General features: G+C 49.1%; 2 protein-coding genes across 2 annotated transcripts in view; both read left to right on the plus strand.

Annotated features, from left to right (window-relative positions):
- The first annotated feature begins 290 nt into the window (after positions 1-290).
- LOC118777621 (serine/threonine-protein phosphatase 2A 55 kDa regulatory subunit B alpha isoform-like) lies at positions 291-15,567 on the plus strand. Its single transcript, XM_036528720.1, has 10 exons — positions 291-523; positions 3,987-4,064; positions 7,072-7,169; positions 7,999-8,164; positions 9,394-9,506; positions 10,054-10,231; positions 10,452-10,616; positions 10,826-10,995; positions 12,279-12,370; positions 15,145-15,567. Exons 1-10 carry the CDS (start codon positions 517-519, stop codon positions 15,422-15,424), a joined length of 1,347 nt encoding a protein of 448 aa, XP_036384613.1. The 5' UTR covers positions 291-516; the 3' UTR covers positions 15,425-15,567.
- A 5,112-nt stretch (positions 15,568-20,679) lies between these two features.
- Positions 20,680-27,773, plus strand: part of bnip3lb (BCL2 interacting protein 3 like b) — a 12,433-nt gene continuing 5,339 nt past the window's right edge. The window contains exon 1 of the mRNA XM_036529126.1: positions 20,680-20,839. Within this exon, the coding sequence (XP_036385019.1) occupies positions 20,791-20,839 (49 nt within the window). The 5' untranslated portion in view covers positions 20,680-20,790. The remainder of the gene's footprint in view (positions 20,840-27,773) is intronic.

A 27,773-nucleotide genomic window follows, 5' to 3' on the forward strand; every position in this document is an offset into this window, starting at 1 on the left:
ATGCTTGCGCGAGGCTGCAGTCGCGTTGCGGAGCGTCACGGTGCGCAGAATCCTGCGCACACGCACTAATTGCTATTAAAGTGGATACGCCGGAGCAAAGGCGTCGGGCGCCGTGAGCATTATCGCCATCGCACTGCTATAAAGTCACAGAATCTGCGCAGAATTCTGCGCATCATGACGCCCCCAAAGCACAACCCCCCTTATTTCTGCCTTCCTGCTTCCCTCCCCGCGGGGTTACGTCGGACCCAAATGACGTCAGTGCGGGTGAAGGTTGCGCCATTTTGAAAGTGGACAGAGAGGGGAGGAATAGAGAGGAGGGAGCGTGGAGTGAGAGAGCAGGAGAGGAGGGGGAGAGAGAGTGAGAGAGGCGATCAGGAAATCATCCCCGAAACGCTTTGGCTTCGCGATCCACGCTTCATCCTACAGCCGAGAGTCTGCTTGTGCTAACCCAGAGCCCGGCAAAACTATTGGCGAGACCCCCAGGCCCGGAGGCCGCGACAGAAACTCTCTTTCACCATGGCAGGTAACATTTAACAGGCGAGAGCAGCTTGCTGGAGAGTGGAGGGGTAGCTGGCGATCGGTGATGGGTCAGTTTACGGTGCATGTAGCTCAGATCCGTTTCTTCATATTTACGGGGGAAGAAATTTGTCAGCATCAAAACCATGCAAAGCGAAGTTGGCGAGCCGATTCATCCTGTAGGATCAGGTCGCCTCCTCGTTTCCTCCCGGTTGCTCTCTTCCCACTCTTCCTCCCCCGCTCCCTCCCGTGAAGTCGTGTCCCAGGGCTCCGTCTATGTCAGTTCAGGGGGGATATACGAAAAAAAGAAGCTGGAAGCGGTTTAAGATGGCCTTAGTGCCATACAATCGGGTATTTGATTAGCTATACGGTGTCAGTAATGTATACACGTGACATACAACAAATAATTGGCTAGTTAGCTAGCTAGCTAATGGCGATCCTTTGCAATGGCATGATAGCCATGCTAACCAAAGTTGTCACTTGCTCCATAAACGTTTGCTGGGTTTGGCATGCATTGACGAAGGGAGAGCTAGTAAAGCTCAAACCCTAAACTGGAAGCTAGTTAGCATTTCGGGTATGACTAAGTAGCTAAATAGCGAGAGGTAACAGGTTAGACGGCTCGCTCGCTGGGCAGTGCGTTTTCTTCCATTTGAAAGCACCAGCAGGACGTGTAGATGGCTAGTCAGCCAATTAGCCAGCTAGCAGACTTGTCTCAAATTTAACCCTGGCGGTGATGGATGACTAGCTAGCCTGTAAGTTAGATGGTGGCGCAAGGAAGGGACAGGTGAAGGGAGGCGTGATTGGAAAGATGGAGGAACGCTACCGTTACCGTGCGAGAGAGAATCACCTCGTCACGCATATGAGCGATGGCGATTTTTTTTTTCTTCCTCCGATTCTGTGCATCTCTCCGTGACAGGAAAGATCGGGATGTGACATTACGGCTAGGTGTGGAGGGGGGTACTTTGATTGCTGCCTCACATGTCACGACAGGGATGCAAGGTAGCGAGACAGCGATTGAAGTTGCAACTTGGCTAAGTCAAAATGACTTTTATTTTTTAAATATCCACCTGCCTCCACCTTAGAGATTAGTCCTCGAAAGACAGAATGTTTCAGTCAGTTTGCTGTGATTCACCCGTTAGATCTCCCCTGTGAAATTCTAACCCATGAAATAAAATGTTCTCTCTCTACAGTATGCTGTAGCTGGTAGATACAGACACCTGTTTAATTTTACACTCACGCCCCGTAGAGCCTGTGACACTTTGGAAAGGCATGCAGCTGTATTGTGGTTAAGGGGAGTAGACGTGACTGTTGACTTTTTTACACCGATCTTCTTCACAGTCTAAATGTTCCACCACCGTGTTCTTTACAGGGTACCTATGTTTTAATTCATTAGTTCACACATATACTTAACTAGCGATAGACAATATATATCTAGGCCTATTTGAAGAAACCTAATTTCCTCTTTAAATAATTTTGTTGTCTGGTAGGGGGACTTCCTCCTTTGTATCCAGTCCTGCACTCGGTAGCTTCTGTTTTTGATGCCTTATTTTCATTTCTCAGTTCAGTGTGGAGCATTGGGCTTTATTTCACTTTCTGGGTCTTTACATGTGGAAAAGACATACACTTTAACATTTGTACTGCATAATTGCTGTAGGTATTTTATCTGTGAGGAGGGAATGTGTATTTAAACTGCCAAGGACTTAAGGACCAGATTATTGTTAGACCTGGCACTATGTTTTAATATTTTCCACTCCACCTGAAGTCTGTGTTTTAATCAGCAGAATTTCAGCATAGTTCCTCCATCAGCAAGCCTGGTTTATTGTCCAATAAGACATCTGCTATAGTTGGAGAATGTTGAAAAAGTGTGCTGGGAGCGTTTCTGAATGAGGACAGTGCTGAAAACAGGTGAAACAGGCATATTGGACTTCTCTCCTTGTTTCTCTCTCCTGCATAGAGCTCTCTGAGCAGATCCTCTTCAGCAGGGAGCTGTAATCAGACCCTTTCTCTGCCAGCATCTTCCTCAACAGCATGCATGTTCTGTAAGCGCAGGCATATTCATTCAGTTTCTGTACAGTTTAAAGGAATGAACCTCGGTTAGATGATCAAACTGTAGGATATGGCTGAAAGCCATCAGAGGCACCGCCATGGACTCTTTCTCGTGACCTCTGCCTCCACGCAGTGCCCGTGACACACCTAAACCGGACCCAGGAGAGCGAGTTCGGTTGCGGTTTGCGGGCGGGACCGCTCGGGTGGCGGCGTGCACGTTCGCGCTCTCACCCGCGGCCCCTCGTTTCAGCTGTCGGCCTGGCCGCTGTCCAGCTCCGCCCGCAGACAGAGAGCGCAGCAGGTGCGGCGGGTCTCGGGTTTCCGTTTGTTTCTGTCCCGACGGCGTGCGCCTGTCTCTGCGGGACCGGCCGGCCTCCGGGCCTGGCACACGCGGGGGCGTCGGGCACACAGGGGGTGTCGGATACAGAGCGTCGGCACCCGCAGAGCCAGCGAAGCTGTGGGAGTGCGTAACACCGATTCACCAGATACGCACCCTGATCCACTGCACTTCACAGACATTTCATTATTACATTACATTATGGCATTTAGCAGATTGTTTTATCCAGAGCGGCTTACACAGGTTACAGTTTCACCTTCATCCATTTATACAGCTGGATATTTACTAAGGTAACTCTGGGTTAGGTGCCTTGCCCAAAGGTACAGCAGCCGTGCCCCAGTGAGGAATCGAACCAGCAACCTTTGGTTAGGAGCCCTGCTCCTTACCACTGTGCTACACTGCCGCCCCAAACAGGAGTGGATAGTACTTGTCCACTGACGGAAAGCTCCCAGTTACAGACATGTGCTGAGATGCATTTGATATTCAGATGTTTAATGGTGCCCAAGATTTGCCAGTCAATCCACACTTTTTATTTCTTCTCCAAGCACAGTGTGAAGCTCCTCTCCCCTCTGTGTAAATAATGAGTCACGGCAGCGATCAGCTTTCTCGCATTTACGGGCAGGAAAATGAATATTGCAAAATTATCTGATTTTATGCAGGTGTCTCAGACTCTCCTTCATGAATATTGATCATAATAAATAGCATAAAATGGAATTTTTGTTACCAAGCGTTTGGTCATGTGTACTCATCCAAGTCTACTGTTTAGTGATCTCATGGGCAGATATCCAAATATGTGAAATAATGAAATGTTCACTCCCACCTCTGCACTGTGTAAGGGATGTTAAGTGAGTGAACAGCTAAGCAGGACTCTGAACCTCTGCAACTGCAGCCTCAGACAGAGTACTTTGCAGATATTGCCTCAGTAAGTATCCAGCCGTGTAAATGGATGATATAAAAGCTGTGATGCTACGCTAGCATGGGGTGATGTAGCGCAGGGAAAGGTCCGCTGCGTTTTGACGGGGGGGCGGGGGGGGGACAGCGGGAGCTGAAAGCTGGGAATTGACACGCTGTGTTTCCGTGTTTGCAGGAGCCGGAGGCGGGAGCAACGACGTGCAGTGGTGCTTCTCGCAGGTGAAGGGGGCCATCGATGACGACGTGGCGGAAGGTGAGAGCCCCCCCCCCTCCCTGCGGGCAGGGTGCAGTGGGTCACGGTCTGTTCTCTGACCGTCGATTGAGCCAATGAGAGGGTGTGGCGCAAGACCCGGAAGCACAAGGCTTGCAGAGCGCCTGGAGTATGGGCTTCCCATGAGGGAGCCGTCTTTGCATTCTAATCGCAGATTCAAAGGTGTCGCCCTACACAAACTGTCCTCCGGTCGCAGATCCAACAGCATCACCCCACACACACTGTCCTCCAATCAGAGACCCAAAAGCAGTGCCCCGCACACAATGTCCTCCAATCAGAGACCCAAAAGCAGTGCCCCACACCCACTGTCCTCCAATCAGAGACCCAAAAGCAGTGCCCTGCACCCACTGTCCTCCGATCGCAGATCCAGAGGTTTCGCCCTCCAGAGGTGCCGTTCCTCAGCACCCTGTCCTCCTGCACAGGGAAACTCGCTGCTTCTGTGGTCCCACTTCAGAGGAGTAAACTGCATGTGGCTCCCACACCCCCCCCCCAGCAAGTTTGGAGTGCAGTCTCCAGAGGGGACCGCTGTTGCCCGCGGTCACACTAGGGTTGCTGGGCCGTGAAGCTCGGAGGACTGCTGATGGACTTTGCTCGCGCCTCTGTTTTTCGCTGGCTTAGTTTCTCTGACCCCCCCCCCCAGGGCAGGGAAGGTGCTGGGGTGTGTGTTTTTGCTAACTGCAGCCACAAATTGTGCCTTTATCAGCAGGACTTTCCCTGGTTTGAAGCCTTGACGGGGACAAATGGCCATTAAAGTTCTCCCCGATGTGGCCAGTGTGTGGTGTTTAGGCATATCGTATATGATGAGCTGTGAAGTTCTGGACACATTGCGCGCTTGGTAGCATGCTAATGATGCTAGCTCCGCTCTCCACCCGGGTGCTAATTGTTGTGAAGGCAGACAGAAGCCTGAGCTGGTGGCTCAGCATACTACACGCTTCAGAGGGTTTTGTCGACAAAACACCCGCAGAGGTCACGAAAAGCAAGGAGGGCTCTTTGTGTGTGTGTGTGTGTGTGTGTGTGTGTGTGTGTGTGAGAGAGAGAGTGAGAGAGAGAGAGTGTGTGTGTGCGTGCGTGTCTGTGTGGCCGCCAGGCGTGTGCCGGCCCTGTGAAGAATGAGGGCTTGCCGTCTGTCTGAGACGGATGGTACTGGGCCATGGGTGGACACACATGCAGGGTACAGATGTTCAATGATCTTTAAATCATCTGGATTTCTCATCCTGTTCACAGGGTGCACTACATGAGGCACTCCACTTCTCGTAGGGATCAGTGAATCTGCACAGCATCAATCCAGTGTCTGTCTGACATGCAGACACGGTTGGTTGTCACTCCGTAGGAGGTGTTTTTTTTTCTTTTTAAAGCACAGGCAAAGTGTTAGCGTCCTCCTCTGTCATAAATGTGTCTGCAGATATTCAGACAAGATTTTCTGTATATGGCTCCATGTTCATGCTCTGCTGCTGTTGCCAAATCTCTTAAGTGTGTGATCTTCTGAGTCTGTGTCTTTTGTGTGCTGTTTCCACTCATGCATAGATAAACTGCATCAGGTATTGTGTGTATTTACCAGATAAACAGCTCTGTATGCTCCATGTTAAAGGTTGTATTTCTGCCATTGCTGGAGCAGTAAGTGTTCTGATTGGGTGGTTCTTTGTGAACGTTCTTAAGGAGGTGTGATATAAAGCAGAACATCCATAGGTAGCATAGCAACCCGATCAGCAGCAGAGCATCCTGCTACCAGCCCTAACGTCCCGCACCGAAGGAGCCAAATATGAGGTCGTGTCGCAGGGTATTTGGGGGGGTTGTTTGTGTCCCATCATTCCTTCACTGACCCCTCCTCCTCTCTTTGGCCCCCAGGGAGGTCGCATCCACACAAAGACCCCCTGCCTCTGTCATTGTCCCCATACTCCACAGTGCAGCAAAGGGTTAAATCGGCCCCTCCCCCTCCCTAAGCCTATACGTGAAGTCTACAGCTGCCCTTTTTCAAGTCTGTAGGCTGGTGCAGGGTATGTGTGCAAAGTGGCACACAGAGAATAAGGTATTCAAGAGTCTGTCTGTATGCATGTGTGCGGCACTGTATTCAGAGTCTCACTGTGTGTGTGTGTGTGTGCGGGTGCATGTATGTGCGTACAGGGCTGTATTCAGAATATTACTGTGTGTGCGCGTGTGTGTGTGCGCGTGCATGTGTGTGCGTACAGGGCTGTATTCAGAATATTACTGTGTGTGCGCGTGTGTGTGTGTGTGCGCGTGCATGTGTGTGCGTACAGGGCTGTATTCAGAATATTACTGTGTGTGTGTGTGTGTGTGTGTGTGTGTGTGTGTGTGTGTGTGTGTGTGTGTGTGTGTGTGTGTGTGTGTGTGTGTGTGTGCGCGCGCGCGTGCATGTGTGTGCGTACAGGGCTGTATTCAGAATATTACTGTGTGTGCACGTGTGTGTGTGTGTGTGTGTGTGCGCGTGCATGTGTGTGCGTACAGGGCTGTATTCAGAATATTACTGTGTGTGTGTGTGTGTGTGTGCGCGCGCGCATACAGGGCTGTATTCAGAATATTACTGTGTGTGCGCGTGTGTGTGTGTGTGTGTGCGCGTGCATGTGTGTGCGTACAGGGCTGTATTCAGAATATTACTGTGTGTGTGTGTGTGTGCGCGCGCGCGCGCATACAGGGCTGTATTCAGAATATTACTGTGTGCATACGTGTGTGTGTGTGTGCGCGTGCGCGCATGCGCGTACAGGGCTGTATTCAGAATCTCATTGTGTTTGGTGGAAGGTCATGGAAGTTCACACACAGGCAGGGGTGTGTTGCCATGGTGAGGGAGGTGGCCTTGTGTGCACATGGCCTGCGGGTTTGAATCCTGGACAGGGCACAGCTGAACCAAGAAAACACAGAGGTGGCAGGTTTTCTCCAGAGGCTGTGAGCCTGGACAGGGAAACACTTCAATGCTCCACAGGTGTGTACAACAACCCAGCAACACCTAATACGCACGTGTGTGTGTGTGTCACAGCTGACATCATCTCCACTGTGGAGTTCAGCCACTCGGGGGAGCTGCTAGCCACAGGAGACAAGGGCGGCCGCGTCGTCATCTTCCAGCAGGCGCCAGAGGTGAGAGGGCGTGGCCTGCGGGAGACTTCCTGTCAGAGCTGCTTCCTGTGCCCTGGGCACGGAGTGTGTGTGGTGCATGCCGTTCGAGCTGAGCCCTCAGTTCATCAGGTCTCATTGAGCTAATTTACTTCCAGCCTGTATTCCCTGAGTTCCCGTTTTAAGTCTTGGAGAAAGAAATGGATTGTAATCATAAAAGCTAGGGTCTCAGTGTTCAGTGTAAAGCGTTTCAATTATCAGCACAATAACACTTCACACAGTGCCTTACTTTCATAAAGGACATAAGGCAGACATCTCCTCAGAGATGTGAATTACAGACCCATGTTTAGTAAGCAGCTCAATCATACCTGATCAGCAGAGAGCACAGCAGGGTCACAGACATAAACCAAGGGCTGGGTAACTCTGCTAGGTGAGTGGCCGTCACACCTAAAATCTGCTGGTTTCTGTTCAAACAGGCAAAAACCGATTACAGACAGTGGAGGATTAGCTGTTATTTGGACCATGAAATCTGTGACCAGTAAAGGTAGAATTCTGTGACAGGAACGGGGTCTCTGTCTGTACAGTGACCCATACAACACCATTAGTGACCTGGCTGGACAGTAACTACACCCTGGGAAAGTGTTTATTTGGACGTGTAGGTCATTCTTTAAGTGGTGTTTTCAGATTCGATGCTCTGTAGAGGGTGTCGGCTGAGTCATTTGGCAGGGGGTGGTTTGGCTGAACAGCGTTGTGAGTAGCACTGCGTCCTTCCCGGGGTTGAGAGAGTACCTGTGTGCTGTAGAACACACCACAAACTGCACGGCAGAACTGAAACCCCATCATGCCTCCGCAGAACAAGAGCCAACCACAGTGCCGAGGCGAGTACAATGTTTACAGCACCTTCCAGAGCCACGAACCCGAGTTCGACTACCTGAAGAGCCTGGAGATCGAGGAGAAGATCAACAAGATCCGATGGCTGCCCCAGAAGAACGCAGCGCAGTTCCTGTTGTCCACGAACGGTAAGCTCCTCATTGTTCCTGCTGTCCGCAAGCGGTCAGGACTGCGCAGTTTCTGCTGTCCGCAAGCGGTCAGGACTGCGCAGTTCCTGCTGTCCGCAAGCGGTCAGGACTGCGCAGTTCCTGCTGTCCGCAAGCGGTCAGGACTGCGCAGTTCCTGCTGTCCGCAAGCGGTCAGGACTGTGCAGTTTCTGCTGTCCAATCATCTCTCCCTTCTCTTTCACAGTCTCACACACGTCCCGACACAGTCCCTGTTCTGCAGTTAGGACAAAATGAAATATTGTTTCCATCAGTGATCTTGGATTCACCAGTGCGTGAATGAAACACTGTTAGAATGTGTGTTTCCCTCCTTGATCTCGCATTCTCTACTTCTCTACTATTTCTACACATTTAATTCGGTGTGTATGGGAATGACTGCTCCGCCACCTGACACTCAGGTGCTGAATCTCTGGCGGAAACTGCTGGCTGTGAATCGCAGCAGGGAGCTGAACTGGCTCGGGACAAGACTCCGCTGCAGTCCTGGTGATGTAACATGGTGAAATACAAGCAAGACGATGGTGAACGAGCTGTGGCTCTGAGTCTAAGTACAGCGTGTAACATGATCCCATCACAGCTATGTGTTTTCCCATTGGTGTGCGTTTGCATCTGTTTATTTTTGATTGGGACGGGAGACTTGTGGGCGGGGCTAACCGCTGTCTACTTATTTGAACCAATAAGAGGATAATGCTTCTCTTGGTCATTGTTGCTGCTTAAACACTGTTTACTTTTTGAATTACTGTTGATATTATTATCGTCATTATCGCTGCGGGGTTTTTATTGTTGGTAATTTTCCTAAACATTTGTAGCGTGAGACTGATGTGAATGTGTGCTGTGTTCTCCTGTTTTCCCCAGTGGCTTGAGAAAGTTTTCCTGGCTGATTTAAAATCGCATCAGTTACCTGTGTCTGCGAGTCCATTTTAGTGGGAATGGACTATCTCCGGTGTCTCTGAACGTCAGCACCATCTGCCATTGTGCAGCTGAATGGTGTTTTTCCCTGCATAAAGCAGTATTTTATCCCTGAAAGTGAGGAGATGTTTGCCTGCAGAAAGATGAAGGCACTCTCACTGTTTTTCACAACGCTTTCCAGTGACTGAAGAGCATGTGCTCGTGCCTGTCACACCTGAGGAATTTCCATCAAACGAGAGACTGTCAGGACTCATCTGGGGGACGTGTCCTTCTTCTCTGATTTGCAGATAAGACTATAAAGTTGTGGAAGATCAGTGAACGAGACAAGAGGCCAGAGGGCTACAATCTAAAGGAAGAGGATGGTCGGTACAGAGACCCCTCCACCGTCACAACACTACGGGTAACGAGAGACACTGTGCACTCATTACATTCACATTACATTACTGTCATTTATCATATGCTATTATCCAGAGCAAGCTTTTACATACTACCCATTTCAACAGCTGGGTATATATATATATGTAATCTTGACATGAAGGCCTTGTAAGATGCTTTTGCATAATTAGCATGTATGTAAATACATAGATATATAAATATTAATGCGGCCTTGTTCTATTCCCTTACTGCACTGGTGATTAGTGCCTGGTGTTAGTAATTATTACATAATTAGTAACAGTAACAACAGTTAATTAATTCTTGTTGGTAAAGCTTTAGGAGTACATGTCCGCTGCTAGTTTAACAAAGCGTTTAATTAGTTAAATTATAGCATTAAGGATTTGTTGTTTCAATGCCTGTTAGAGACTAGATTGCCGTAGCTGATATTTTTTTTTCTTTTTCCTGCTGTTGCCTTGCTTGCGGCTGGCATGCGTTGCCGTGGTTTCGGCTGGCATGCGTTACCGTGGTTGCATTTGGCATGCGTTCCATGGCATTGCCCCTCCTCTCTGCAGGTGCCGGTGTTCAGACCCATGGACCTGATGGTGGAGGCCAGCCCACGGAGGGTGTTCGCCAACGCCCACACCTACCACATCAACTCCATCTCCGTCAACAGCGACTACGAGACCTACCTGTCAGCCGACGACCTCCGCATCAACCTCTGGCACCTGGAGATCACGGACCGCAGCTTCAGTATCCTGCAGTGGGGGTGCGGGGGCAGAGGGAGGGGGAGGGCAAGAGACAGAGACAGAGATGGAGAGGTGGGAGCTGGGGTATAGGAAGCAGAGAGATGATGAGAGATCAGCTGATCTTACAGACAGTCCCTGCACAGGGGTAAAGAGGTGTGTGTGATACACTAGGCGTACATGTTCACACTTCTGTTAGGCCTCCTTGACCCCTGACCTCTCCTCAGACATTGTGGACATTAAGCCTGCGAACATGGAGGAGCTGACGGAGGTGATCACGGCGGCCGAGTTCCACCCAAACCAGTGCAACACCTTCGTCTACAGCAGCAGCAAAGGCACCATCCGTCTCTGTGACATGCGAGCTTCAGCACTCTGTGACAAGCACTCCAAACGTGAGTACCCCCTACCGCCCTCTGCTGCCCCCTGCTGTCTGGGGGGACTCTCGGCACCCAGCACTGCCAACCGACTGCCTCAGGGAAATTCTGCACACAGGCGCTGACCCCAGATCAGCTTCAGTGCTTTTTAGCCTTACTCGATCAGGGTCAGGCCCTGATTGGTTGCATTTTTGTTGGCTGACCCCATTCTCTCTCTGATCGGTCAGTGTTCGAGGAGCCCGAGGACTCCAGCAACCGCTCCTTCTTCTCAGAGATCATCTCCTCCATCTCCGACGTCAAGTTCAGCCACAGCGGCCGCTACATGATGACGAGAGACTACCTGTCCGTCAAGATCTGGGACCTGAACATGGAGACGCGACCTGTGGAGACGTACCAGGCGAGTCCAGAGGCTTCGCTTCTGCTTATTAATCACACTTATGCCTTGATGTTTTTCCTGTGGTTGTTATGACTACTACTACTCTTAATAATAATAGTATTGTCTTTGTTACTGTTATTGCTATCGATACTGGTACTGGGAACAAGAGTGTTCTAATCTGTGTGTACAATTTCATTATATTACCAGCAGAGGGAGCACTTTAATAACACCAAAGATAGGACTGAGGTTGTGCCTTACCAAGATATCTAAGTGCTAACATCCATCCAAGTCATTACTCTAAGTGATGTAAGAGACTAAAATGGGGTGGAATTGTGTTTTCTTCTGTTTAATGTGGGTGTTAATGGGAGTTTTTCAGGGGTCTCTGTGTTTTGGACATTAAACGTTTAGGACCAGATCTGTTAACACATCTACAGAGATCATTTTAAGTGTTAGGCTTTGCATTAGGTTCTGAGGTCTGTTGAGGTCTGGGAATGTCAAGGCTTCACATGGTCTGTAAAATATGAGTTGATCACATGACTGAGTTTAACTCAGCTGACCGGCTCATTTCCTCGTGATGTTTTTAGTACATTTGTAAAGCAGCCGTAAGGGTTATTTTCTGACAGGCTTTAGAAATCTTGGCAATAGTTATAGATGTACTTACCTAATTTAAAAAAGGCAATATGATTATTTGAAAACATTAAGTGGAAGAATAAAGTTTAATTACTAACCCTGTGACTTGGGAAGTCAGTTTGGTCTTAAGCTTGTTATGAGTATTATTGTTATTATTATTATCAGTAAAAAAGGCTGGTCAGTGTCTCGCAGTATCTAGGGCCACTGTTTGGAACGTTCTCCAAACTTTCACAGTGTAATGTCATTAAAAGATGTCTTACTGGAGGTTCAAATTCTTTTAAAGTGAACATCCACTAATATTTACTGTGAGTCCGGTGCATTATTACATTATTTGCATTTACCAGACCCTCTTACCTAGAGCAACTTACACAGGTTTCAGTTTTTCACGTAACCCATTTATCCAGCTGGATATTTACTGAGGCAGTTGTGGGTTAAGTATGTTGCCCAAAGGTACAACAGCAGTGCTCCAACTGAGAATCGAACCGGCAACCTTTTGGTTGAGTCCTGCTCCTTACCGCTGTGCTACACCGCCGCCTCCAGTGGAACTGGATTGGTTAAGTAGACGTAAGGGTTGTTGGCACACTGTCAGTGGCAGCGACTGACCCTGGAACAGTGTATGAAAGACAGAATGAGAGTGTTTACTGAGCTGACCTGGGATTTTCTGCCCCACACAGGTGCACGAGTACCTCAGGAGTAAGCTGTGCTCCCTCTACGAAAATGACTGCATCTTCGACAAGTTCGAGTGCTGCTGGAACGGTAACGACAGGTGAGAGCGACCACGACCACGACCACAACCATGCGGTCGACCCTGCAAGCACACACACACGGAACACACAGCCATGCGGTCTATCCTACAAACACGCACACACACACACACACACACGGAACACACAGCCATGCGGTCGACCCTGCAAGCACGCACACACACGGAACACACAGCCATGCGGTCGACGCTGCAAGCACACACACACACACACGGAACACACAGCCATGCGGTCGACCCTGCAAGCACGCACACACACACGGAACACACAGCTGACCCTGCAAGCACACACACACGGAACACACAGCCATGCGGTCGACGCTGCAAGCACACACACACACACACGGAACACACAGCCATGCGGTCGACCCTGCAAGCACGCACACACACACGGAACACACAGCTGACCCTGCAAGCACACACACACGGAACACACAGCCATGCGGTCTATCCTACAAACACGCACACACACACACACACACATGGCCATGCGGTCGACCCTGCAAGCACACACACACACACACACACACACACACACACATGGCCATGCGGTCGACGCTGCAAGCACAAACACACACACGGAACACACAGCTGACCCTGCAAGCACACACACACGGAACACACAGCCATGCGGTCGACCCTGCAAGCACACACACACGGAACACACAGCCATGCGGTCGACGCTGCAAGCACACACACACACACGGAACACACAGCTGACCCTGCAAGCACACACACACGGAACACACAGCCATGCGGTCGACGCTGCAAGCACACACACACACACGGAACACACAGCTGACCCTGCAAGCACACACACACGGAACACACAGCCATGCGGTCTATCCTACAAACACACACACACACACACGGAACACACAGCCATGCGGTCGACTCCGCAAGCACACACACACACACACACACACACACGGCCATGCGGTCGACCCTGCAAGCACACACACACACACACACACACACACACACACACACACACACACACACACACATGGCCATGCGGTCGACCCTGCAAGCACAAACACACACACACACACGGCCATGCGGTCGACCCTGCAAACACACACACACACACACACACACGGCCGTGCGGTCGACCCTGCAAGCACGCACACAGTTAAGCTAACGGGACAGGCCTGGTGTTTCCACTTTGACCACAACACAAACCAGTTTTGAGGACAATTGAACAATTGAACCTCTGCAAGGCATGGTGGGAGGTGTGAAATTTATGCATTATTTCGGAAGCCTTCTCGCCCTTTAGTGTTGTTTTTCATGGTTATTTTTACATTTGATGGACAGATGCCCTTAATTCAGGGTGAATGGCTTACTGTAACAGCACCGGATGTCATACTGCTGTCTGCTTCCTGGAAGCCATCCAGGCTAAGCGCCACGCTCCAGGGCTCAACCACAGTCACCTCTCTGGGAATGGAACCCAGAACCTTCTGGTTGGCAGCCCAGGTCCTGTAGCGGTGTGACGTGCGCTCCTGTCGCTCCTCCCGTTGCGGGAGGGGCCTGAGGCGGGGTGCTTATCGGGGACGGCCCTTATCACCGCGAGGCAGAGAGGTGGCCCAGCCCTGAGGGCGCAGACAGCGCTGCAGCGTGTCTCTGGCTGCCTCGCTGATGTCCGAAGCCGACCCCACGCACACCGTGTTTACCGCTGCGACCGCTCGCAGGGGCACGCTCAGTACACCCTAAAGCGTGCACACGGAGCCTGTGTTCGCGGGAATATGCAGCATCAATATGATCATTAATCATTGTTCATTTTAATCATCTGAAGTGAGAGAGGTTTTTTCAGACTGTGTTAAGTAGTTTTGTGTTCATAAGGCTGGTTAGAGCTGTTAAACGGAGGCTGTTGCGTGCTGACGGTGTCAGAGTGATGTCAGGCAGGAGGCCAGAGAGGTGTAATCGCACAGCAAACCCGTTCTCTGGCTTTATCTCTGACAAGGTCCGTGACGGCGCCTCTAACACGGTCACGACTGTGCGGGGCAGCTTTCCTGCGTCACAGGGAATCCCCACCGCTAACCAATGAAAAAGCAACTTTTCCAACACCCCACCACTAAGGGTCTTTAAATGTATTCTCACACAACAGACTGGGGAAGGCACTGGTCACAGATTAGCAGCTGTCCTCTGGGTCTGAGACTGATATGTAAAACATTAAATTCCAAAAGCTGCCCACAGTAGTCAGAACTTCTGAATCACTGACCATCTTCCACCATGGACCAAGCCCTGATCTGTTTAACTGCATCTTGGTTCAGAGCTCTTAATATTCATGCTATATCCTCAAACACATTTTACCCTTAAACCTTCTCTTGCACCTACTATGGCAGTTAACAGAATGCGACAGGTTGTGGATGCGTCGTGACGCTTAATTCAGGATAGTTTCGGCTCTTAGCCTCGCTTTCCTGCGTGCACTTTTTTTTTAAGTTGGTCCAGATAAAAGCTTCTGCCAAATGACTGAAAGTAAAAGTAAAATTCTAAAGCAAAAGTTCTTCGCACAAGTCTGGAATTATGCTATTTTCAGCTTTGGGTTTTAGCTACAGCACCCCTGAGTTTTACCATCAGCGCTAATTGGCCTTGATCCCCTGCAACCCCTGGGGGTACTTTTACCCCTGCTTTCTTCCCCCTGTACTCAAGTGTGTGTTGGGGAGCTGATCGCTGCATTTGCACGTGCTCATGTGCTCTGTCCTTTCCTTCTGCTCCTCTGATGTTCCTGTGTCGTTTCTCTGACGTTTCCCTGACGTTTCTCTGGCATCCGTCCCCAGCGTGGTGATGACGGGCTCCTACAACAACTTCTTCCGGATGTTCGACCGGGGCCAGCGGCGGGACGTGACGCTGGAGGCGTCGCGGGAGAACAGCAAGCCGCGGGCCGTGCTGAAGCCCCGCAAGGTGTGCGCCGGCGGCAAGCGCAAGAAGGACGAGATCAGCGTGGACAGCCTGGACTTTAACAAGAAGATTCTGCACACGGCCTGGCACCCGCAGGACAACATCATCGCCGTGGCAACCACCAACAACCTCTACATATTCCAGGACAAGCCCAATTAGGAGCCGCACCATCAGGAACCTCCCACGCCCCCCCCACCCCTCACCGCACTGCACCACACCTCACTGGCCCTCCGGGTCTGGGTCTCATGCGTGCTCACCACTACTGCCCCCCCCCCACCTTGTTCTCCATCAGCTGCACTGCCCCCCGCCCCCCCTCGCCACATCACTGTCACAGGTGTCCAGGTCCACATGCAGGGTCGTCCTTTCTAGTGTTTTTTTTGGTTTTGGTTTTATTTTGTGTTTTTGATTTTCTTTGATGTTTTATTTTTTAAGCTCTTAACTGAAATGCCCATGTCAGGATTTCATTTTGTTTTTCATCTTATTTTTTTCATCTGGTGCCATCATAACAAATGTTTTATTTTGTTATCATTCATGTACATGTTTTTTGGTTTTTAAATCAGTTGTAGTAGATCCTTGACATCTTTGTCTTTTTCCCCTCTGACTGCGCTAACCCTGCCCCCACACACACCTCCCCCCGAGGTGTGCTCCTCTGCCCTATGCACCCGGTTTTTGGTTAGTTTTGTGGGAAGCTTTTCGGGGATGGAAAGTGGACTCTGTTGCCAGGTGAGTTCACACCTGTCTCAGCCACGCCCACACAAAATGTGGCCTCGTTTGGCCAGTCGGTTTGCCTTGAGATAAGGTGTGGTCAGGGTGGACTCGGGAGGTGGGTGGAGGGGGGAGTCACAGGTACATCCTCCCCCCTCTCTCTCTGCCTGTCCGCTGCGTGGGGACAGAGAGGTCACGGTTTTAATCAGCACTGAGTGCAGAGGCACATATGCTTTAATCCAGCCCCCCCCCCCAGTGTTTAAGTGAACAGCAAGCACAACACCCCCCCCCCCCCCCTCCCCAAAACCAGGTGTGGCATCACCTTGCGTCTGTCACCTGCATAGCATCGAAATGTGAGGGCCTGGCACTTAAACATGAGAAATGGGACTGCTGCTCATTCGTATATTCTTTATTTTTGTCCCTCCCCCTTTTTTTCCTTTGAGGGTTAAAGAGAATAATGTCCACCAGAAAGGGTCTTGAGAGATGTTTATCGTATTTATAAATTGTACAAATTTCTCACTGGAATGGTTTTTCCCTTTTTTGTTTTGCTTGTTTTGAGCAAAGCCTTTTCCTCTTTCTCCCTCTGGAACAGCACCTCACAGTGGCTTGTACATGAATGCAGGAAAGAATCTGCAGAGTTTTTATTTTTGTACGAAGGTAACTGGTTCAGGACATTACCCATAATGATATTCTCAACGCTCATTCGCTGTGCTGCGTCCTCACATTCAAAGGGACGATCTTTATTTCTCCAAAATCAGTGCTTAGTTGTTCTCTGTTATGATTGACAAGCTGCTTGTGGCATTGCATTGTCTCGTTAAGGGAGTGTGGAGAAGGAAGCGAGAGGGTTCTGTTGTGTAAAACTCTGGCTACCAGGGAATGGAGCTAAAATACCAGGGTGCGTTTCAGGGTTGTGCCATGTGCAAAAAATACAGACCCGCTCTTAGTCTCCTGAAGCCTCTGTGATCACTCACCCCCAGGTTTGACAACAGGGTGTTATGATATACTGGTCAATTTTTAAAAATCTCAGTCTCATCTCCCCTGACTGTCGTTTTTGTCCAGTTACAATGTCTCGAGTTTCGCCGCATAGTTTATATGTTTGATACCTGGAGCCTCTCTGGTTTCCATTTGTGGTGCTTTTTCCAAGTGCTACAAAGTCCTTACAGTGTGGTGCCCGGAAGTGGGCACAGTTTTCCTGTGTGGTCAAAGGCGTTGTGTAACATCGAGGTGGTCTCCTTGGATTTGTAATCAGTATTTTTTGTGATGTACCCTGGCCTCGTATTTGCCTTTATTATGGCTTTGGCACAGTATCTTGATCCTGATAAGAGTTGAGCCAGCGATTACACCCATGACTTTCATAACCATAAAAATGTATCATTAGCATGCAGATACCACCAGAGAATATTTATTTCCCTTCATCATGTCTATCATTTGGTTCCTTGTAAGTGGTCTCTGTGTCATCTTTATAATTGCACTGATTGGTCACGTATTTTATCATCAGAACACTGGATTTTTAAAGAAGCTCTGAAGGTGATCTAGATTGATTGTGTGAGTACACAAGTGTGTGTGTGTGTGAGAGAGATTTGATTCCTCCTCCTCAAGACACAGGAGGGAAGTTACGAATAATTTATAATCTATCTACATGCCTCACCTTCTTAGGGATTTGCTCTTTTAATGATTTAATAATTTAGTGATGCTCATGCGCTGATCATGATGAGCCCAGGCTGTTTCCTCGTTACTCTAAGCTGTGGGAGGTAGACACACACTGCATACGAGAGATCAAAGGATCACATTGTCCAGCCAGGTGCCACTTTGGGCACGACCATTGTGACATCACTGAGAGCCGGTGAGCTTTATATCAGGGACGGGTTCACTGGTTCGGCTGTGTGAGGTGCCTGTAGTCATGGCAGAGGGGAAATCTCTAGCTTTCTGCATTCATCACCCACAGGTGTGGATAAATATAAATATGTAGGAGTTTTATTAGCTTCTGTGTCATGTACCATGAATGGCAATCATTTACAGGGCATCCTTACAGCTGTTAAAGGGAGAGCATGCCACTCGCACATCACTGAAGGGCTTTGGAACAGCCTAAAAAGATAAGTGATTTGATGAGTGTGTGTGCCGTTAGAGTAGGGTCCTGTTTATCTATAATCTGTGGTAATGTCTTAAAAAGGACCGTTTGGACTAATTTGGTTGAAACCGCAGACTGTTGCCCTGGATCGGAGGAGAATGAATGAAGTAATCTGTGTTCATATTTAGAAAATTACACACTGAGTGTTTATTTTGTGGGAAGAGATTTCACAAGGTAAATCCACAAACATGCTCATGTTGCGAGTTAAGCAGTGTTCAGCTGGTCGTTAACTCATTCTCAGTGCAGGAATACGCATATTTTTTCATATAACTGCTAGAATGACATCCATTATTATTCAGACTGGACTGGGGTCTAAATGGGGTGTTTGAAGCCCTCACTCCTCATGGAGGTTGTTTCTGTTTTTTGTGTCTGTAATACTCAAACATGTTGTCTTCTCAGAATAGAGATCGAATGTGGTTTGGACAACGCAGTTGTGCGTTAACAGCTGGGACCCGAAATGGGACCCGTGTTTTGTGGTTTTCCACCAAATTCCTCATAGTGCAGAGGTCTTGTATAGTATCTTGTTTTTATGTGGCAGCCAGTGACCAGCTACAGAGGGAAGACAGGAGAAATGGCTTTTAAACTGCTAATACCACTGAACAGTTGTTTTATCATTAACTAGACTGCCAGTTGCTGTAGGTCACTCATCAACTCCAATTCCAAATCAAAAACATGGTTCAGAATGGTGGTCAAATAAAGGGAAATTCCCTGTCTCGTTTGTTTGTAGTTCACTGGCTGCCACTGTCTGACAGGGGAGGCTTTGTCACCCACAGAGTTCGTGGTGCCGTGTATTGTCGGTGCTTCACTGATTTTAATCACTCGTAGTGTTGCTGTGGCGAGCCAGGTCTTTAGATGGGTCAGTGAGTCAGTGATTGACGGGACATGGTAGCTCCGCCCACCCTCGCACAATGCTAACGCTCCATAGTAATGCCTTGGAGGCAGGTACAGGTGGCTTTTAGGACCACGGCGGGAAGAGGCAGGTACAGGTGGCTTTTAGGACCACGGCGGTAAGAGGCAGGTACAGGTGGCTTTTAGGACCACGGCGGTAAGAGGCAGGTACAGGTGGCTTTTAGGACCAGAGCGGTAAGAGGCAGATTTTCTTCTCAGAGTCTGCTCTGCTGTAAGCGTCCCCGTGGCACAACCCGCGCACAAACTGGCAGTCTGTGCGTTTATGCGGTTGACTTGCGGTCAGTCTTGAGTGGAGCGAGCTTAAAGGACAAGCCAAAGGTACCCACACGTATTCCTTACCCCATTCGATGCAGCCCTCTTTTGACTGCAGATTAAGAGCCCTCTTCCCCCTCCTCCACACCGCCTCCCTGCCCCCCGGGTTCAGTCTGAAACAGCTCCACAGATGCACACGGTTCGGTGACCGTCCTCCATCGTACCTTCTCTCCTCCTTTACTGTATGATTCGGCCGGCTCTGGTTCAGAAGAGCCGCTGGCCTGGTGGCTGTTCTCTTTTTCTCCTTTTTTTTGTTTGTTATTCTTATGCCATAGCTTTAAACTTCAGGAAATAAGGCCTCTCTCGGCCAGGCCAGGGGCTACGTTGAGTCGGCGAGGAAATGGAAGACCCGAGATGGGAACTTGAGCGGCCTCCCGGCTGGCACGCCCGCGGGCGTCGGCCTCTGGACCCCAGGCTTACCGTGGAACCTCTCTCTCAAATCAGGGGGCCCTGGAGGCTCAGTGAGGGCTAGCCACAGTCCGCCGCTTGTCTTTAAACGGACAGCAGCTTGCTCATGGAGTATTAACATGGATTCCCCTGGATGCAAGGGGGCAAAGTCCAGGGGCACCCAAAGTAAAGCTCACAAAAGCGCCCCCCCCACAGGAGTCTTGACAGAACGCACTTTGTTGGTGAATTTTATAGAATTTTTTTTGTTTTTGTTTTGTTGTTTTATTTTTTTTTTGTTTGTTTTTTGAAAGGGGTAGGGCTGGGGGTGGGATGTTGGGGGGGGGGGGGGGGGGTAAATGCAGATGTTTTAACATGATGACTATAACAACCTGTCTGCCGCTGACACAGAGGGAAAGAAAATTCAGATTAAATGAATATTACGAAAAATCAATACAACACTGAACTACTGAAGTAAAGCATAAAATGTCTTCAAAATGGACTTGGCTTGGTGTTTTGTTTGTCAGACTTTCCTATATGTTTGCTTCGTGCCAGTGCCTTGCAGGGTGAATACTTCACGCAGTCCTTACAGGGGACACACTTCGCTCAGACCATGACGTCTAGCTGAAGATACTGTAATGTATTTTGCACATTATCAAAAATGCTCTTCTCCCTTGCGTTTGTAATAATTTTTTGTTGGAAAACACAAAAATATCTGTTGCAGGTGTGAAATGTAAAGCCTGCCGAGTGCTTACGGGCAAGCGGATTTGATATCAGAAACGATGGGTTGCACATGATGTTATGCAATACTGTTCTTTGTTAGCCAGCGAAGTACTGTACTGGCCAGATTTAACCTGCTGACGTAACCCCTGCGCTGCGAGTTTATAGGGCTCCAAAATGTCGATCCAGGATCGGGAAAGCCAAGCTCAGTGCTACCCGCGAGCGCTTTGTGAAATGGTGAAAAACTGATCCAGGGTCAGCGTTCCAGCCGCGGGAGGCGGACGCGGTTGCGCGCACGTTCGGGTCCGTGTGTTGCGAGTATGTACGTCTTCCTGACAGTCATACGCAAGCTGGTCTCACAGGCACGATGTCTACCGCTGGCTCTGGAAACAACAACGGCGATCCGTCGCTGAACGGTAGGTACCGTCGGCGTACACGGGACACACCGTGATGACAGTGGAATACCTTGGTAGAATACATTTCCTTTGACCTAAAAACGTGTCTTTCGCGACTTTTGGAAGGGCGTTTTTGAATGAAAAACAGCGTTCTACGGAGTTGAGTGGTCTGAATGTTCCCTGTTTTTTTTATGGGCTGGGTGCGGAGGTGGACCTAACACTTGAACCAAAGGTATTGACAGCCGTGTGCGCCAATAGGATATCTCTGCGTTTGACGATGCCGTTGAATAGGCTGTGATCTCACGGGCATCGTTTGGCGACTGACAGAACGCAAGCCAATCGCGTGTGTGTTTCTGAGTGGCGAAGAGGCGGAGCTAAATTGATGTCAACAAGGCCAGATTCAGTGGATCTAAAGAACTTAAAAATGGAGTGGGCAGGAGTGTTGAGTAACACTATAAGAATATCTGATGATATTTTTGCACTGTTCGATTCTGCATACAACGCGCGCCGTGGCCCGGAGAAAGCGCATTTGCTCAAATGCTTTGCTTGTGCTTGTTGGTTCCCATGCTAACTAGCTAGCTGGCGCTACGTGTGCATGATGCTTTGTTTAAGATAACCCTGGACAGACAGCCCTAGGTTTTATCAGCCCCGAGTGCAGAATTATTGTACATATTATTTATGTAATCGTATGAAACTAAACAGTCTTTGAGTTGACCCATTCGCTGCAGTATGTCATGCTAGATGTTTAGTAGACTGCTTCATGTAAAGACTAGCTTGCAAAACAGAGGCGTCCAGCTGCTGTTCAGCAGTTACACAAGCAAAATACAGTAGCCAAGTATTCAGCCGTGGCTTGTGCACTGTTATTGCATAGTGAATCGATGCCATAGCCTACATACGACATCAAATGGGTAAATCTGCAAAATACCCCAGCGAATTGGATATCCGAACAACGTACACGGACAGTGGCTCTCACAAGGAAATTAGGACTTCGGAACATGTTAATATGTGGGAGGTCTAGTCCGTGAAAAGGGGTTAGGCTTAAAAACATGAATTGTAAAACCGTTGCTAGCAATAATTTATGTTAGCCTGTCTGAATGTCACATAAACGTCACATCTTACTGCATACTGTGGGGCAAAACGTTGCCACGACTGTTTAGTGGTATGCTCATGGTGGCTGGTGATTTCAAAAATATTATTTATCATTGTATTTTTATCTATGATTCATATATATATGTTTATTTGTTTTTTATCCAATGAAAGAGTGGCAAAAATTGGAAGCATTTGTTTTTCAGGGTTAGTTACATCCATCCTTATTTAAGCAGGCGCACCTTCTCGTCGAACTTTTTGATAGCGAGGCATTCTCCGCGACGCTTCAATGTGTGTTACCAACTTAACTGGAAGTATTTGTTTGACGTGAAAATTTCGTGTCGTTGAGAGGTTTTTTATATATTCAAAACGTCCTGAATACACAACAGCACGTGCAGGGGTGCAGTCGTAGACTCTAGTTTCGTAGAAACTATTTTTTCGCAATTTGTTTCGCTATTGACAACTCTTGGCGTCAATAACGATCGGAAGATCGATGCATATCGATAATCGATTCTGCCTCAGCCCCTTGCCAACTGACTGCAGTCTCTTGGTTTCCAACATTAGAGTCACGTCAGTTTCTTCGCAATTAACTCGGGCTTCTAGGAGCCAAAATTAGTTCTCAGGGACGGTATGGGTGAAACCGACGTGAATATTACACCATGACATTAGCAGTCGTTGACTTGGATCAGTTTTCGGATGCTTTTTTTAGCAAAGCAGTGAAGAAAAATAGGCTTGCATTTATTGTTATCAATATTCATCAAAGAGAGCTTAAGAACCCTCTGCCATAGCAGAGCACACGCTGATATTGCAGATCTCCTGCCTGAGACAGCGAATGCAAACTACATAGCAGTGAGTCACTGTTTACACAGATGCCAGAGGGATAGATTGATAGGGGTATTGCTCGAAAGATTGATAGATACCTGAGGTGGAAAGGTGTGGTCTGTTTGATTTAGGGAGCCATAGAATATTGAAATATCAAAAGTACACACACGCGCACAGTACACCCCTGTATGTTCTTGTGTGTGAAATTTTGAAGTGGGTTGTTTTCGAGAGTGGCCGTATTTTCTCACACAGTACCAGCTTTGACTGGCACTCAGCTGCTGAGAAAACACACACACGGAACATTCTGTGTCCCGGTCTCCTAGGAGCAATGAACAGAGAGATTTTTTTCCCTTCGTAAGAAGAGCAGCGCGCAGAGATGCACTCCTGCACTCAGAGACGTGCCCGAAGGCATGCGTTAAGACGTGCTTATTCGAGCGCGAACTCAGAAGTGGATAACTGGCAAAATGTGACAGCCGTGTGCGGCGTGATTTGCGCGGAAGGAAGCCGAAGCGCACTAGCGGAGGTTAGCGGAATTAGGGCAGCGGCGTGAGGGTGACGGGGGCAGGTGGCCCGGGTGCTGCAGGAAGCGGAGAAAGTTTTCCAGGACAACAGCGTGACCGCGGCTTTGTTTACGACCGGACTCCAGAGCACGCGTTACGTAACTGCTGTGACTCTGGCTGCCCGCAGCCCGGAGGGCACAGCCGACTCCTGTCTGCAGATAACGAGAGCTGTCTGTGAAGCTTAGCTCATATAAACGCGTGCTGTCATCGTGCTCCCGAGTGAAAACTTTAATAAACGGTGGAATGAAAAACCTTCTGACCATGGATGACCTGGTGAAGATCTCCATGGTCTAAACGTTGTTTGATTTCCAAATTGTATTGATTTGTTTTTTTTTCTGTAAATACTTGAATCTATCAGTTGAACATTAGTGTTGGGGCATAGAAGATGTGGTCGTCCTGTATGCATGCCAACCACGATTTTCACACTAGAATTCCCATATTGCACTGGGAGAGCAAACACCAGGCATCTCACTGCCACCAGCCGAGTGGCCGTCTGTCATTGTGGAAGAATGACACAACTCCCAAACTCGAACCCAGCTAAGCCACTGGGGAGCCCTGGTTTGATTTCAGCATTCAGCAAAGTTTCCATTTGGGAGCATCACATCATGCAGCGTGGGGCTATTTTCAATTCTACAGGACACCAAGTTCTGTCTCCCAACACCTGTGGAACCAGCATGTTAGGACATGAGGTGTTGTTTCCTTATCTTGAGAAGCTACTGGGTTAATAAGGTCACCAGTGTTGCCCAGTAACGGCTTCACAGTCAGGTAACATGACACCCGAGGTCTCAGGGATCACAACAGGGATGGTATTAGCCTAGCAGCCCCTTCCCTAAATGGAGCAGACTTAAATAAAATACACTTTCCATCCCTCCACACTGCAGGTAGATTTAGTAACTGTGAAAGCAATCACTGTATTACAGTAAGAAATTGGTCCAAAACCTGCCTGAGGCTTCATGTCTTTATGTTCCTGTCATGAATAAGGGATGTGTTGTATAGTTTCAGGTCATATTTTTTTTGTTTGTTTGTTTGTTTTGTGGGCTTTTTGCCTCGTGATTGGATCTCTGTGGTATAGACCTGTCTGCACCTGCTCCAGTTGTTAAAAATCAGTCTCACTCCCAGGTTTGACAATAATGAGTTGTTTTATTTATATTCATGTTTATGATTAATATTTATTAGTGTAAACTATGTCCTTGACATAGTGAGTTAGGTCTGAGAATGCCAACACTGAGAAACATCAAAAGACAAGCATGAAACTGTGTTGTACTTGCACTGCCAACATAGTTCGTTCTTTAGCATGTCTCTATTTTTAATGAAGAAAATAAAACACAGAAAAAAGTTCTCCTGAATACCCCACAAACACATCTCCACCTGCAGCACAGCTCTGTGTTGTGTGGTGTGGAAATGCTGTGTTCCTGCACTGTGTGCCTGTGAGCCCCTGAGTGCTGCGCACTCCTCCGGCCCTGTGGACCGGGTGGGGGTGCCCCTCGCCGTGAGAGGGCCCCGAAAGCTGGCCACCCTTACCTCGGCGTCCGGGTCTGTGTGACGGTGACGTCAGGGCAGTAAGGACATAGCACAACGTGAGGTCTGAGTCCGATCCAGCAGCAGATCGGGGTGCTTCTGACCCATGTGTTCAATGGTGCTGTGCCCCCCCCCCCAATTACCTGTGTGGAATTCGCACCCCCAGCCTTAACACTGCATACTGTCCAACAGCAGAGTGTTGAGTATAAACAAGTGTTACGCAAAGCAGGGTTTTGCCGACAGCCCTCTGACATGCCTTCCCATGAGGCTTAGCAATGGCAGGTCATGCGTGCGGGTGAACCTCTTGCATTGTGTGGCCTTTGACCCCCCACTGTGGTGCTGGAGAGGGCTGGACGCAGGCTTGTCAAACTCAAACAACCCAGAGCAAACACACCCATCTCCACCCGTCTAGAGGGCTGTAAGGAAACATGTTTCTCCCCAGCTGTATGTGCACTTAAGATCAAGGTGATAACCATGCAGAGAATATGATAATTTTTTCTAATCCCTCCTTAACATGCTCAGATTGGCCAGAAATGGCCAGAGTTCAGATGAGTAGGAACAGTACGGTACAAATGGATTGATACCTGTCATCCAAGAAACTCTGTTCGCTTTCCGCTGATGGTTACCGTCTACCACAAGAGCGGGACCAATCAGAGTGGGGCATCAGCACGCCTCGCAGACTATAAGACACAGGGTGGGAAGTGTGACATTGCTGATTGGATGATGAGATTGGGGCAGCGGCCTGGCTAGGAATGGAGAGTGCAGAACAGGCACTATGAACTATGGGATTTGTAGTGACCACAGGGAACTGGGACCTCAGCCTGAGGTGAAATCCAAAATAAGTGAAACGGACAGATGCAGGTTGTTGGGAAGTGAGTGCGTGGAGAGGAATCCGTGAGACGTGCAGGAATGAGCCGGGCAGCTCGCTCTGTCTCGGCCCGTGTCTCTGGTGACGGCCAGTGACCCGGCACTGAGAAGCCTCTGGAATGTTCAGCCCCGGGCGGCGTCATGGCAACTTGTTTATGACTCGTGAGCGGAGACAAAGGGCATTTCCAGAGAGTGTGCTGAGGCCTGGGCAGCAGAGAAATGCGCTGAGTCAGGCCAGAGGCCAGAGAGGGACCGGCCATCCAGGCCTCCCCAGCGGGCCTCTGAACCCGCCGGACAGAGGACTGCGTTCCTCATGCCGACAGCCTGTTTACTTATACCGGGGACAGAAATAACTCTCCCTTTTGTCATCAGAGCCTCTAGATCAGTGTTTCTCAACCCTCTCCTGGAGTTCCCCTCTGCCCTGCATGTTTTAGATCTCTCCCTGCTCCAGCACAGCTGATTCAAATGATCAGTTTGTTATTAGGCAGCTTCGGGAGTTCATAACGAGTTGATCATTTGAATCAGCTGTGTTGGAGCAGGGAGAGATCTAAAACATGCAGGGCAGGGGGTACTCCAGGAGAGGGTTGAGAAACACTGCTCTAGATCATACACCTAGCCCCCTCCCCCTCCCCAGAAGACCCAGCAACACACAGCATTAAGGAGCATGTGGGTGAGCCCCACAGCCAAGCCTTTGAGCTTTAATAGGAGCACCCAGTCGTCCTGGAGCCTGTAGAAGGAGGGAAGACTGGGTGGAGGTAGAGAGCGACGGACACAGGAATGGAGAAGCGGAAGGAGAACAAGGGAGAGTGGAACACAGTCTTTCCGTGCTGGCGGAGAAAGGGAAAGGCTGAGTAAGCATTTGTCTGTCTGCTGTTCCTTTGGCAGCAGTGAGGCGGAAAGGTTAAGGGGGCTGACTTTTTAACACAAAGGTTGCAGGGCTGATTTGTGGGCCGCGGCCGTCAGACTCTGAGTAATGTGCTAAAGGCGAGCAGTGTTACCCTGGATGAGGGCGTCTGTGGAAAAGTACCCCCCCCCCCCCGGTTCGGCGGTACCCCCTCTGCCACCTGGAGGGGGTCCATGCGGAGCAGCACGTAGGACAGGGCCGGAGCTGGCAGCCTCTGGACACTGGCGGCGAGCCAGAGCAGCTGGTCAGGCAGAGGGAGGTGTTTACGATCCTGTCACCACCCGCTGGACCTTCACACAGCACGCTCACCTCCGGGGGGGGCACACACAGCGAGGGAGGGGGAATGGAGAAGTGAAAGGAAAAAGCTTACGGTGCCTGCAGTAAAGACCGGCTCTCCTTTCCTATGAGTGTGTACAGGGGATCCTCCCATATCATGGCTACATTACTGACAAGCACCTTTTGTTTGAGAAATCCTTGATCTTACTATTATGTGTTTTAAGCATTATATTGCAGATATCTTCTTAAATGTAACAAATGTTACAAATTGTTACAACTAGGTATTTTACTGAAGCAGGTGAAATACTGCTGTTGTACCTTGAGCAAGGTGCCCCACCAGGGAATCCAACAGGCAATCTTTGGGTTAAAAGCCCAGAGCCTCTCCGCTTTGCCGCTCTACTTCCTGTTTGCTCAGAGTGAAGAAGCGCGCCTGTTTTCTGGGAGCAGCTGAGGGCACCTCCAGTGGGGCGGTGATAAGCCTCTCTTTGTGGTCAGCCTTGGGGCTCGGCTTTCCCACCATGCAAATAAACAGCCGGCCTGCTGTCACCGAGACATCGTGCACCACATCCAGCATCACCATGCGCTGCTCACAGTCAGACAATCCCAACGCCTTATATGGCGTTTGGTTTTCCTTGCATTGCACAACTGTGAAATTTGGTGTTTATATATCTAAATACACACCAGATCTGAACCATGTTATTTGCCTGTATGGTTAAAAATGGAAACTGAGGTTGTTACTTTATATGAAACCAGTTCAGTTTGGAAACATAACTGACAGTCTAATGCTTTTTGTACTGAATTTTGAGTAACAAATTTAAATAAACATTTTTAATTTTATTCATTTTTAACACATGCACATCATTCTCCAATATTAACTAAAACATTTTCCATATTAAATTGTTGTATATATGATGTCACTTAC

This window comes from Megalops cyprinoides, chromosome 5 (genome assembly GCF_013368585.1).
Source record: "Megalops cyprinoides isolate fMegCyp1 chromosome 5, fMegCyp1.pri, whole genome shotgun sequence".
Lineage (NCBI taxonomy): Eukaryota > Metazoa > Chordata > Actinopteri > Elopiformes > Megalopidae > Megalops > Megalops cyprinoides.